This window comes from Eretmochelys imbricata, chromosome 8 (assembly GCF_965152235.1).
Source record: "Eretmochelys imbricata isolate rEreImb1 chromosome 8, rEreImb1.hap1, whole genome shotgun sequence".
In the NCBI taxonomy this organism is placed as follows: domain Eukaryota; kingdom Metazoa; phylum Chordata; order Testudines; family Cheloniidae; genus Eretmochelys; species Eretmochelys imbricata.
In genome coordinates, this window is record NC_135579.1 from 44,356,279 (window position 1) to 44,370,110 (window position 13,832).

The following is a 13,832-nucleotide window of genomic DNA, read 5'->3' on the forward strand; positions in this document are numbered from 1 at the left end:
ATCTTTCATTATAGTGGGAGTTTCCTTACTCTAAGAAATCATTAGCATGGTTGGCTTACCTGTAGTGATATCTAATATCTGTCATCATATAAAACTCTACTGAAAACCACTCTTGTCCTGGGATTTTTGTGTTGGCTTTGATTTTAATAGCTTCTGTGACCACCTTTCTTTATTGGTCTTTCTATGTCTATCAACTATTCCTGAGTTAACCTTGCCATGATAGCCTCAACATATTCTATAATTTCCCCCAAGGTGCCTTATAGTTGGACGCATAAAGATTTTGATTGCCTGAATTCAGCAATCTTTAACAGTTTTACATTTCACTACTCTTTTACATTTTATGTTTGTATTTGACTTGTCCCTTTTTTAATCTATAGTCAGCCTGTGGAGCTCTTTGCCAGAGGATGTTGTGAAGGCCAAGAGTATAACAGGGCTCAAAAAAGAGCTAAATAAGTTCATGGAGACTAGGTCCATCAATGGCTATTAGCCAGGATGGGCAGGGATGCAAACCAGGCTCTGAAGTATCCTTAGCCTCTGTTTGCCAGAAGCTGGGAATGGGCAATAGGGGATGGATCACTTGATGATTACCTGTTCTGTTTATTCCCTCTGAAGTAGCTGGCATTGGCCACTGTCGGAAGACAGGATAGTGGGCTATTTGGACCATTGGTCTGACACTGTATGGCTGTTCTTATGAGTTTATTGATCTTATTACCCCATCATGATACCTCTGTTTCAGCCAGCTATGAGTGCCTTTTCAGTTGTCTCCAAGTATGGCATTTAGATGCCCGCTGAAAGCCTTCCCTTAATAGCCATACTCTAATTCTCTTAGGGATGTGCCCGGCAGTCCTAGCAACACACAGGGGTAAGCACAGCACCAGTGAGGACACAGTAATTCAGATGTGGCTTTGTACTGTGGCTGCTCACACCCAGCCGCCTATCACCCAAGTGAATGCTGCCATGAAGATGTACTCTAAGAAAACAGATTTTCTGACAAAAGAAAAGTAGATGAAGTCATAGCAGCCTCCTTGGATAAGTTGCAAGCTCTTTCAGGCTGAAGAGGCAGATCAGTTATATACTAACCTAATGATTAATGAAGGCAGGAGGGATCTTGTGAGACAAGGGGTAAGAATCAGTGACAACATGACTCAAAAACCTTGTTTGATCCACTTGGTCCGTGTGCAACTTTAGAAGAAAGGTCTGGTCAGTCTATTTTGTCTTTCCAGTAATACCCTCTTCCTTCATGTTGAGCATACAGTAAATTTTCAGTTAACTCAATGTTTAGCATAACCTTAATATAATGTTTATTGGAAGCTTTACTTTTATTTTCTGACTCTTGTGCATAGCTTGGTAAGGTAGCCTAGATATGGCTTTTGATGTAAACAAAGTAACTGAAGTTGCTTATTTCTTTGTGTTCATTATTTAAATTGTCTTCCTGCATTTCATGGTAATTTTAGCAGTGCTTGCACAGAGAAGAAGCTAATTTTGCTAGGGGAGCCATAGACTCTAATTTCCCTTGTGCATTTAAAAGAATGTTTTCAGGTTAAATTATTTTAGCTTTTTAATTGAGTACCTCTTTCAATAATTTTAGATATTTGTAATGTAATTGGAACAATTTTAATCTTATTTACATTTGATTGTTTTTGTTTAATCTTTTTGTATAGTCTATTTTAATTGTCCAAGCTGAAGGAAGTACACAAAGTAGTCGCTTTCACTTCTGTTTAGTGAGTATTGGGTTATCATGCACTATCATGTACTACAGTTAAATGCTTGATTTGTACTGTCCAATTTGTACAACTATTGAATCTGACAACATAACCCTCAGTGGTTTAATGATCTGCTAGGCAGCAGTTCAAGGTGATGCTATTTTGTTGAGAAAACAGAGGGACTTAATCATTTTCCTTCTGTACCAGTCTTTGGGCTGATAAACTGGGACAGAGGCTGCACATACTTCTTCCTACTGTAAGAATCTACTCTTCTTTGCCTGTGCTGCTCTACTTTGCTTCACGGGTCTGCAGGGTCTTTATAGAAAAGCTGAATGCAGTCAAGCTCTTATTTCCTTATTCTTGGCCATGCCAAGATGCTATTGAAAGTTAAGTCTATATTGGTGGCCAAATGTTAGTTACACTTTTGAGTGGGTTACAAAAAGTCAAATAGTCAGTTTTCATTGTAGTGACAAGGCTTCAAAGTGAATGTGGAAATCTGTTTGCAAGTACTGGTGAAGAAGAAATAAACCAAATCTTCTGGTTGTCATTGTCTTGGCCTTCTCGTGTGGGTAGGTTGAAAATTCAAGCACTCTGAGGTAGAGACACATGATGAACACACACCTCTGTCTCCTGGGGCCAGTCCATTAATATTTGCTAATGGTCACTTTATTTCTTGTCCTACTCAGGGGATAATGGAGGACCGTAGAGGGTGAAGTTGCTAAATCTTAAATGCCCAGACCCTTTACAATTAAAAACCATACTGGCCCAAACTTAACATTTGCTGTGGGAGCAGTTAGGCTGCTGCACCAGTAATATTAGAGATACAGTTGTAAATATAACTGTGGGGTGTGGGTTATGTGGCCATTTACTATGTAGGAGCTATGGATGTTGCTGGTAATTGGAGGAAGAGTAGGTCATGGGTGCAAATTGTAATCGGACTGAACTTTTTTGACAGTTGCTGGAAAATAATTGTTGTAAATCTGTGTTAAAGCTCTTGTTGCCTAGTAACCCTGACCTAATAGGTTATCGTAAGGGGCTCAGAGAGGAATTTTGTTCATTTCCTGACTACTGAGCAGAGGCTGTACTGTCTCTAAGTGCCTCATTTTCTGAAATCAAGTTAATAAGAAACAGGCATTCACATTTTGTGAGGAATAGAATTGCTGTAGCTTTAGATATTGGACTTAATTTTATTTTATTTTCTTGGGGCTGCAAGTGTACAGTGTTCCTACACACCTCATAGGGTATATGAATTATTTACACGCTCAAGGATTGTTGAGAAATAACATTTCAAGCCTGATATAGTAACTGCAGTCCTTTCTGAGTTTGTCTGGTTTGCAGATGTAACTGGAACTGGATGCTGAGAAACTTTAGTAGGCCTGATACCTCTGCCTCTGTTGCTTTGTGTCTGGGGCAGCCCAGTAGCTCCGTTCCTTGTTGGAGAAATTCGTGTCCAGAATTCAGACCCTAAGGGCTGGTTGGACAAGGACTCCCCCTCCACTTCTGTTTTATCAAATTACTCCTGAATATAGGTGTCTGCTTCACTCAACAACAAGTAATCCAAATACAGAAGCTGAAGTTAAATGTTCAGGATTTGATACAAATCAACAAAAGCAAAACTGAAATAAGGGGCTGCCTGTCCTGCAGCATGTGGAACACATGGGTCTGTAGATTAGAATAGCAGTGCGAGACGGGGCAATATATTACTGAAGCTCCTAGAGGCCTCAACCAAGATCAATGATGTTTAGTGCTTTACAAACACACAGTATCCTTAAGCTGACAGTCTAAATAGACACTGCAGACAAAGGTCTTGGGGACAAGTGGGGGTAAAAAAGGCACAGAGGTGGAGTGACTTGTTCAAGACCATCTAGCAGGCAAGTGACAAAACCAGGAGTAGAACCTAGGTCTCCTTATTCTGTTAGTGCCTTATCCACTAGACCAGGGGTCTCAAACACACGGTCCGCAGGCAGCCTGTGGAGTTATTTCCTGTGGCCCGCCATAGTCGCCTACTCCACCAGCAGCCAAGCTCCCTCCTCCCCCCTCCCTAGCGGGAGGGGGGATGCGGCGCGCTCAAGGGAGGAGGCGGTGCTGGGGCGAGGATTTGGGGAAGGGGTTGGAATTGGGGTGGGAAGAGGCGGGGCAGGGGCGGAGCCTCAGGGACTAGACGAGTAGCCTGAGGTATGAAGTTCAGCATGTATGATTCTTTGCTGTGAGTAGTTGGGAAGAATTTTTGTTAAAAGTGGCAATGTATTCTGTATGCATAGGTACTTTTAAAAGTTCCTGCCATTGCAGCTATGTTGATCGTCATCAGTGTTACTGACCACGTAAGGAATAGTTACAGGTGTTTATATTTTATTAAAACCCCTCTTCACATTACAGTTTAAAAAAGTTAATACATTGACTTTTAATATCATACTATATTACTCTTCATTTTTTACTATGCTTTTGTATTATTGTATGAAAAGGTTTCAGTGATGCGGCCCTCAGGCCAATGTACTAGTCCTTATGTGGCCCTCGTGGTGATTTGAGTTTGAGATACCTGCACTAGACCATGCTTGATGCCTCGCTAAAAAGTCTCTAAATTCAGTCTACAGAATGTCTTTCCTTCTCAGTATGTAGATTCTGTTATACAAATCTTTGTTTCTTAAGAGCTAATCTGCTCCTGTTTATCTCCCAGCCATAATCTTCTGATCAATCATAATTGCCACATTAACTGTGATGTTTTAGCAATTTCTGGATTAATTTGGAGAGTAGCAAATGTATGTGAGATATTGAGGAACAGAGGAACATATGCCTCTCTTTTAATGCATATGTCCCTAGAGATTGGAAAGAAGGGATGGAAAAAGAGTGTGGTGCAGGATATTCTAAGTAGAAAGTTCATCAGGAGCTGTTTTATTTAAGGGTGGCTCCAAACCCAAGGTGTAAAGTTTGAAACCACTGTGTCCTATACTTTGAAGTAATGCTACTGTCTTTGTTGTTTGCTAAAGTTACTGTGCTTTGTTTTGAAAGTCTGTCTGTTAAGAGAAACTAGATGTTTTTAGTTCCCCCTATGTTGCTCCACTACGCAAGCATTGTGAATTTGATTCTTTTTGCAATCCCTTGGGCTACTTTTGAAGTTTTAAATATTAAACACTTCAGTGTTTTAATACTGCTATGATGTATGATGATTACTGGCTTAACTCTCCATTGCTTTTCTTTCAGCTTTACAGTGCCTAGATGATTTTAAACCTTGTATCAATGAAGGAAAATGCATCTCCTATCGCAATGGCACAGGATACTGCAAGTAAGTAAGCTTTACTTTAATCCTGTCCTCTCCTCTGCTTTTCAATCCAGTTCTAACACATAAAGAAAACAACCCAAAGGCTGTGGCCAGGTTCAGGCTTAGTGTGAATTTTTGATTGACATGAAGAATCTTTAAACCCATGGTTGCCTTTGGATTGTAGGCTGTGTACCTGTGGAAGAACAGAAAAACAGAGATTAGAGATGGCAAGACTTGTTACCGAGCTCTTGAAAATAGTTCCTTGCATTACTCTGGTTCTCCTTTGAGCACTGTCTGAATGTGTCCTCATACTTGGGTGATGCATGTCTCTAAAGCCATGGTGCCCAAACTTTTCCTATCTCCCCCTGCCCCCTTACCAATTATGAATCTGGCCGTGCCCCTCCTCCCCATTACTCCACAGTTGGCTCAGCAGAGGACGTTGGGCTGGGGGCAGAACTGGGGCTAGAGGCAGATCTGGCCTGGAGCCGGACAGGGAATAAAGGCAGATCTGGGCTGGGGGCAGAGAGGAGCCAGGGCAGAGCTGGGCTGGGGGCAGAGCTGGGCTGGGGTGGAGCAGGACTGAGTGGCGCTCCCTCCACACCCCGCCATGGGAGCTGGCCCAGGCCCTGCTATACACGCTCCTGAACGTTCCTCCAGGGCGTGCCCCACTGTTTGGGGACCACTGTTCTAAAGCGTAGCTTGGGACTTTCTGGCTAACAGTTTACCCTTAACTTAAGGTTTAACTTAAAAACCTGTTAGTTTTTGTCCAGGTTCTTAGACTGGGCCTTGATAGTTTGACTTCTTTACATTAAGTTAGGAATAGAGGCTGTGAAAGTGATGAACCTTATGGGCAGATTTCCCTATCCTGCTCCAAAACATCTGTAACTTGTAGCAAGTGAGAACTCACTCCTCTTCCAGCAGCTTGGCTTTATTTACAAAAGGAACTCACAGCTCAAAATCCAGGCCAAACTTAGCTATTTGCAGGGTTCCTCTGAACTCTGGTGCCAACCACCATAGGTTCTGTCACCTCTTTATCTGAGTGGGAGTAAAAAGCCCCATTCAGCACTGGGTCACAGGAACCCACCTAGTATTTCCTAGCTCATAGGGTTGGTTTCCTGGCAAATTCATGCAGCCTTGTTATAAATGTGACTTTGCTTTTTGCTGCTGTATGGAAAATCTCAAAACTGCAACAGGTGCACTGGAGCCATCTGTAGTTTCTGGAAAATGACATTGTACCTGTTTGAACACAACTCACTTTTGGTAGGTTAACTTTGCAACTACAAGGATGGACATTTTTTAAAAGCAAGCTTCACCTCTGCAGCAGTTGATGGTGTTGGTCATCCTCATTTGCTAAAGTCAGCTTCCCATTTGCCTGTGGTAAATGGATTTTTCAAGCCTTGCTTACTTCATTAATGTTAGTAGTACCATTTTGTAGCACATTGAAATCCTCTCTTCTTGGTGCTTACATTCTTCAAATATTTGTAGATTTCATCCCACCTACTTAGGCTGGCTAAGTAACCAGCTATTCGTATTTAGCTCTTTTCAACATTTTCTTCATAAATCAGTCCCTCCTGCCCCTGAATGTTTGTAACCCATCTCTAAAGTCCCGTCAACTTGTCAGTATCTTTCTTCTGATAGGGTGCCCAAAACTGAAAGCGGTATTTTGTGAAATTGCACCTGAGATGTGTAGAGGGAAAATCCTAATCTCCCTATACTGGGATGCCTTTTCAGTTACAAATTGATGGGGGTTTTTTTGCAGCCATTATGCACTGCATGCTAACACTTGCTGTCCTCTATCGCCTCTTAGGTTTTTCACCCTTATTGCTTTCCAAGTTTCTCCTTTCCATCCAAGGGTGAAAGTAAGTTGAGTGATTTACCGGTACGCTGGGGCCAGCTCTGGCCCCCGGAAGGGGCAGGGCCTAAGGCAGAAGGGGAGGGGCTGAGGGGGGGGTCAGAGCCAGCCCCAGCCCACCCTGTAAAATAAGTGCTCCCCCTCCCCCACCGGGGTAGCAGCAGCAGCAGCCTGGGGCTCCGATAGCTATTTAAAGGGCCTGGGGCTCCCCTGCTTCTACCGCCCTGGTCCTTTAAATAGCCTCTGGAGCCCTGGAGTAGAGGCGGCAGGGCTCCGGAGGCTATTTAAAGGGCCGGGGCGGTAGAAGCAGGGGAGCCCCGGGCCCTTTAAATAGCTGTTGGAACCCCACCGCCGCTACCCCAGGGCTCCAGCAGCGGGGCTCTGGAGGCAATTTAAAGGGCCTGGGGCTCCAGCCACTGCTGGGAGCCCCATGGAGCCCCAGGCCCTTTAAATTGCCCCCTGGGGAAACCGGGCTGCCCCAGTACGGTGCACTGGCTCTTGCCGGTATGCCGTACTGGGGCGTACCGGCTTACTTTCACCTCTCTTTCCATGCTTTCGATTATTTGCCCTAGATGTATGAGTGACATTTTTTAAAGCTAAAGCTTACTTTCTCTCCTTATCTGTTAAATAACTTTGTTTCTGTCTTGTGACTGGTGTTGCAATTGCTCCCAATCAGCACCACTTGTAAATTTATTAATCAGGTGTCTGTCGAGGTGTGTAGATCATAATAAAGGTGTTAAATAAAACTGATTCCAACACTGGTCCCTGTTGTACCTTGTTACAAACGTCTCCATCTTGATATAGTCCTATCGTGTTCTTGACTATATGACAGTTTTCAATACACCTGGTAACTTAGCTACTTTAAATTTCTCATTTAAGATTTTGACGCTGTTGGTTGTTCTACTAAATCCAACTGTTGCTCACTTCACTGTCAAGCATATGTGTCAAGAGGGACACCCAAGTAATTTAAAGCTACGATTGCTGGCAATACTTCTGGCTGGTGGTAGCTTTAATCGTTTGACAAAAATGTATGATTTAGAGGTGTTTGTAACTCTTGCTGCTGCCTGCCTTCTTTTCTGGTAAAAGTCTAATGCAGGCCCAATCGTTCCTTACTCCCAGTCTCACAGCTCAATCCTTCTAAAGGCACCAATGAAAACTGAAGACATGCCGTGCAAGTTCTGACACCTGTATGACCTTGCACCAAATTTCCAGTTCTGGTTGAATGGTTTGTTTTTTGCAGAGAGGAAGGAAATGTAACAGAAAACTCAAACTCAGTCCTTTAAGGTGGAATTTCCATGTTGGCTGTTAGCATCCTGTTTTCCTTTGCAATAACTATGGGGAACTTTTAATAGGGGAACTTCCCATCTGCTGGGGCAACCTAAACTATTTTCTGAAATATTTTTATAGCTGCAAGAGTAGAAACATTGTGTTCAGGAAGCTGAGCTTTCAGACCAGGGCAAGTGGGCTGACTGTGAGCTCTCCAGTGTCACTCACTAGTTAGCTAAATCCCCACCCCTCCCACTTGGTTGTGTTTTCTGAGTTTGCTGCAGTACTTCCTCTGTTTGGCAATAAGTTAATGAGAGGCTGTCTTCCTCTTTCTTCTCTCCACAGAGTTGTTTGTTCCAGTGTGTTATCAGACTAACTTGTTAAGGCTGGGAGTAGGGGAAGATTTAGGGCCTGCAGTGGACTTTTCCCAGAAAGAAGAAAGGCAATAGCAAGAGTTATATACAGCTTTAAATCATACATTTTTTTTTCAAATAAATGGTTAAAGCCACCACCAGCCAGATGTATTGCAAACAACCACAGCTTTAAATTACTATCCGTGAGGAACAAATGGACAGATGAAGTAAAAGCCCCGTACATCATAGGTAGATATACACTGAATAAAAATTGGGTTCGACTAAAATGTTCATAAGCAAAATAACTAGTCTAAATGCTTGGCAAAGCAGCTAGAAAATGACAGCTTAGTATTGAAACCACTGTCATCAGAATGGTAATTCTGTACTGTCCATGTCCTGCTTAAAAAGAGACCTGGATTTAGGTTAGAAAAAGTCTTCTCTAACGTGGCCAACTTCTGGCGGTTAATTCTTTCAGGGTGGGGATGGAGATCTTGCGCCTGATGTTAAAGCCGTGTTGGATCCTGTATGTTCTGTTAAAGCATACGGCTCTTGTGACTGGTTTATATATGCTTTGGGTAGCTCCGTTCCCACTGTGCCAGTTTTCTTATGGCACTGTTTGATGGTGCTTCTAATCTCCTTTATCCTTGACTTTGTAGTTAGGCAAATTCCTCCCTCCTGTTTCTGTCTATCCTGAGGTCAGAATTAATTTTCTTTCTGAGGTGTCTTTTCTTAAATACTGAAATACTTTTCTCAAATGGATTTTATTGACACAGTTAGAAATCAAAGAAGCTGTAAAAAGTAGTAATGCACTTGCCTAGACAGCAAAGAACTCCACTAAAGAGGCCTACAGCCTAAATTATAAAGTATTGTTCAGGGTATCACTGACCTGAGTTTTCAGAACAGACAGTGAAATGAATGCAGCTGTTAGAAATGCTGTGGAAGAAGGGGGCATCTTGCTAAATTTGTACAGGGCCTTGTGCAATGGCCTGCATTTTTGTACACTTTGTATGCACTTAGGGGTAGGCAGAGGGTTGGGGTGTGCATGTTCATAAACCAGAGGATAGACCAAAAAAAACTTTTAAAGACTTTTAGCCAATTTCTGTCTCTTTTGAATTCTGACTTTTGCCAAACCCACAAGATCAAAAATGCAACAATAGCCACAGGCTCGCCATCACACTGTTCACCACAGTAACCTCCCCAGCAGCCCCAGGCCCTGAGCAAATGCCAGGTACCTCCCCAACACAGCTGCCAAGTTTTGTGCAATGCCATGTCCTACCCCTGCCTCTGCTTGGGGCGGGATGGTATGTTGACCATAAGCTGAATTCTGTGGTTATATGCAAATCAAAAACTTGGATAGAAGCTGCACTGCCTCCTGCCTTCAAGCTCAGTGGAAGGACTTAAAAGCAGCTTGGGTCCTGTGGAGCAACAGGATGGTGGTAAGGGGTTTCCAGGCCAATCTGAATTCATTTAGCCCATCCTCTTCTCCAGCACTTTGGCCAGCTCTTATTTCAAGTAGGCCCTTCTTAGCTGGCTCTTCTCAATCAGATTCCAGCTGCAGGGACCACCTGGGTTGAGAGAGAGTGCCCCAGACTGCCTGCAGGGCCCAGCCTACAAAGAAGAGCTCCATGAACTGAAGTGGATGTCTTCACAGGACCTGCTTTCAGGGGCCAGGGTCAGTCCCAGATCAATCAGCGGAAAACATCCGCTTAAAACTTGAATTCAGAATAGGGGGTGGCCTTTCCCTCTCAGGATGAGATTTTTGATCTACCCCCATCCCCATCCCTTTAGGGATTGGAAGGAAATCCTAAAGGCTGAAGGAAAGGGAGGAGCTCCTCAAAAGGAGAAGTGCTCACTCTTTCCATCTAGAATCCAGGGGAAGAAGCTGGCACTATATTCCCTAGTCTCCCAACGTTCTCTGGAGTTGGGCTATGGGGACAAAAAGCTGCCCATGGCCCAAGTGGGCAGGAAACACAAAGCTGAGTCTCACCATAGAGACTTCTGGTCCTTTGTTGTTTGTTTATTGGTATTGCAGTAGCACCTAGGAGTCCAAGTCATGCACCAGGACCCCACTGTGCTAGACATCGCACAGACACACAACAAAAAGACAGTCCCTGCCCTAAAGTGCTTATAAGATAAATAGTAAGAAGAGAGGGATAAACTAGCCAGAGAATCCTGTTTTTCCTCCTGAGTCTGTATGGGAGTCAAAAGGAAAAGACCGAGTAAAATCTGTCCCAGAATATTTGCAAACTGGGTCAACTTTGTCGTGGGGCCTGCGTTTTCCCTCCAGTGATCCTCCAATCAAAACAAAGGGGGTGTCAAGTGGGTGCAAGCATTCTAGGAAATTCCTCCCTTCACATACCAAATTAGAACTATATGCTTCCTCCTGTGCAGCCCCAGATGATATCCTTAGGCCTGAATGGGAAACTCCCATGAAAACCAAACATCTGGAAAGATTAGCTAAAGTAATCTGCAGTCAGATAGACTGAGCTGGTGAATGTACCAAAAATGGATGTAGTACTGTCTGGCGAAGAACAGCCATTCAAACTGAAAGGACGTTTCTTTCAAAGGACCCCACAGAAGGGATAAACACAACATTGGGGAGAAACAGCAACTTTGGTAGCACAACTGCATCAGCGGCCTCCATGTGTTCTGCTGGTTCTGTTTCTTTGGCATTGACAGCATTGTTTGAATCCAACTCCTTGGATTTCCAGCTGTTTTTTTTTTTTTTTTTGAATAACTATCTTTAGAGTGTTTAGCGAGGGGAACATCTATTGTGAAACTTTTTGAGAGCCTGCACTAAGGCACTGTAGGCAATTGCAGACTGGAGCTGTGAAGGAAAAAAGTGGGTTGGACTAAGTTCTGACTAAAGTATTTGTGCTGGAAAGTAGCCCAGAGAGAGTAAAGGAGAAGCTTTAATTATAAACAGCTGCAGGGCTGATGCAGCCCATAACACATTTTTCCACTTCAAATTCTTTGTAGCTTTCAAAAATCATAATTGGAAATAGCCTATGTGTGAAACTTGTTCTTAAGTAAATGATTAAATTCTTGCAGAAGTAGACAAAGAAAGCTCCTGTGCTTCTAGAAAGTGCCAGGACCAACTTCATGCTCCCATCACTGTTCCTGAGGGTTAGATGGAAAACTGAGGAGAAACAGTGGCTTTTGTTTGGAAAGGGTATTATTTCCTGTTCTGAGCCTGTCATTTTGGAGCTGACACAAGCTGCTATAATTTTAAGCTGTTCTCTGGACAAGTGGCTTTTTATGTAAAGAACTTGAAAAAGCAAATCTTTCTGTGCCTCATTACCACGGAAACTGATCCAAATTTACAGCAGTGGCTGGTGGATTAGAAGCATTCAAATCAGCTTGACTGTAGTCCTCAGAGTTGCCAGGCATAAACTGATCCACATTTCTAGTGACATGATGGGGCATGTGTGCAGGGTCTTCTGTTTCTCAGAGTATATTGTCTCATAATGCTTATGCAGTAAATCAGCATTCTCTATACCTTCCTTACTTCCATACTTATTTATACCTAGCCTGGTTGCAGTCCTGGTGTCTGGCTGGTGGGTCTCACCCACTTGCTCAGGGTCTAACTGATCACCATCTTTGGGGTCGGGAATGAATTTTCCACCAGGTCAAGTTGGCAGGGAGTAGACCATTTTATTTTTTTGCCTTCCTGTGAAGCATGGGGCACAAGTCACTTGCTGGTTTGAATTAGAGTAAATGGTGGATTCTTTGTAACTTGAAGTTTTATAGTCAAGATTTGAGGACTTCAGTGAGTTAGACAGAGGCTATGGGTCTATTATAGGAATGGATTCTGTAGCCCGTGATGTGCAGATCAGGCTAGATGATCGTAATAGTCCCTTCAGACCTTAAAGTCTAGGCATCTACAGCAGTTCAGATCAACTGAGGAGCTTGAGCCATCAGCCCCAAAGGAAGCAGAGTATTTTCAGAGAAGGAGCCTCAATTTCAGAATTTGCTTCCCCAAACTTGTTAACCTTGGGTCACCCTGCAAATCTTTTGTGTTCTCCCAGACTTTTTCTGGTGTGGAAGGGTAGGAGTAGATTAAAGAGGGTTATGGGAGAATTCTAGTTTGGGGGGATGGATGGAGAAGATCTTCAGTTTAGGACAATGCTGCTTATTTATAGTACATGGAACTGTTCCTCTTTGTACATGTATCCAAAGCTTTTTCACAGATGATAAGACAAGAAGAGACCATTGTGGTAATTAAGTCTGACCTCCTGTGTAACACAGGCCACAGGTTAACCCTGAGTTAATTCATGTTTGAATTGGAGCAGAACTTTTAGAAAAACATCAATCTTAATGTAAAAATTGTTGGTGATGGAGAATCCACCATGACCCGCGGTAAATTGTTCCAATGGCTAATTACTCTCATTTAAAAAAATGTGCCCTTATTTCTAGTCAGAATTTGTCTAGCTTCAACTTTCAGCCACTGGGATCCATGTGGAACCACACCAGAAACATACCTGCTTGAAGATGATTCCCTGGTTACAGTTGCATTTGGAGACCAGACAGTTTTTAATCCATCAGATGTGTGCATTTTAAACAAATTAGTAAACAGTTGATTTCAGTTCTGTTGCCGCTAGATACTTTGCCTTGAACCTCACTAGAGAACTAATCACTCTTCTTGGACTCAGAATCTCCCTCCCCTGGATCTGAGTAACTATCGCTGACTTAATTTGGAATTACTCATATCCTGGAGTGGGGAAAATGGAGCATCTGGAGTTCATCCCTAAAATATTTGTATTGTGTGTCATGTCTGATGCCCCTAGTTGCCTCTTAAACAAGATGTACATATTCTGATTCCTCATCAAACCATCTAGAATATAGAAAAATCTGCAGATTGACTGTCCATTTTTCTCTGCGTTTTTGATATTTTGGCTTATTTGATGTACATTTTGCAGGTTGCTCCTTTAGCTGAAGGAAATAAATGGCAGTTTCTGCTCAGTGCTTCAAAATGGATTGAAAATTCCTAGTCCAAAGGTCAGTCAGCAGATGGATTACAGCACTGACAGCACTGTGTTTACACAAGTCTTGCTTAGTGAGAAATAGTGATTCTGCACATATAAATCTTTATAATATTGCCCCAATTATCATTAAATGTACCAGTTTATTTTTGTATTTCTTAGAGATGGAAGAAAGATGGTCTAGCACAGTGGTTCTCAAACTTTTGCACTGGTGACCCCTTTCACATAGCTAGCCTCTGAGTGCGACCCCCTGTTTTAAATTTATAACACTTTTTAATATATTTAACATCATTATAAATGCTGGAGGCAAAGTAGGATTTGGTATGAAGGCTGACAGCTTGTGACCCCCCCATGTAATAATCTCGTGATCCCCTGAGGGGTCCCGACCCCCAGTTTGAGAACCCCTGGTCTAGTGGTTAA

The 13,832-nt window shown here is 42.8% G+C and overlaps 1 protein-coding gene across 1 annotated transcript in view; it reads left to right on the top strand.

The window, feature by feature from the left end:
- Window positions 1–13,832, top strand: part of NOTCH2 (notch receptor 2) — a 131,068-nt gene that overhangs the window by 16,099 nt on the left and 101,137 nt on the right. Inside the window, exon 2 of the mRNA XM_077823724.1 lies at window positions 4,902–4,983. Within this exon, the coding sequence (XP_077679850.1) occupies window positions 4,902–4,983 (82 nt within the window). The remainder of the gene's footprint in view (window positions 1–4,901; window positions 4,984–13,832) is intronic.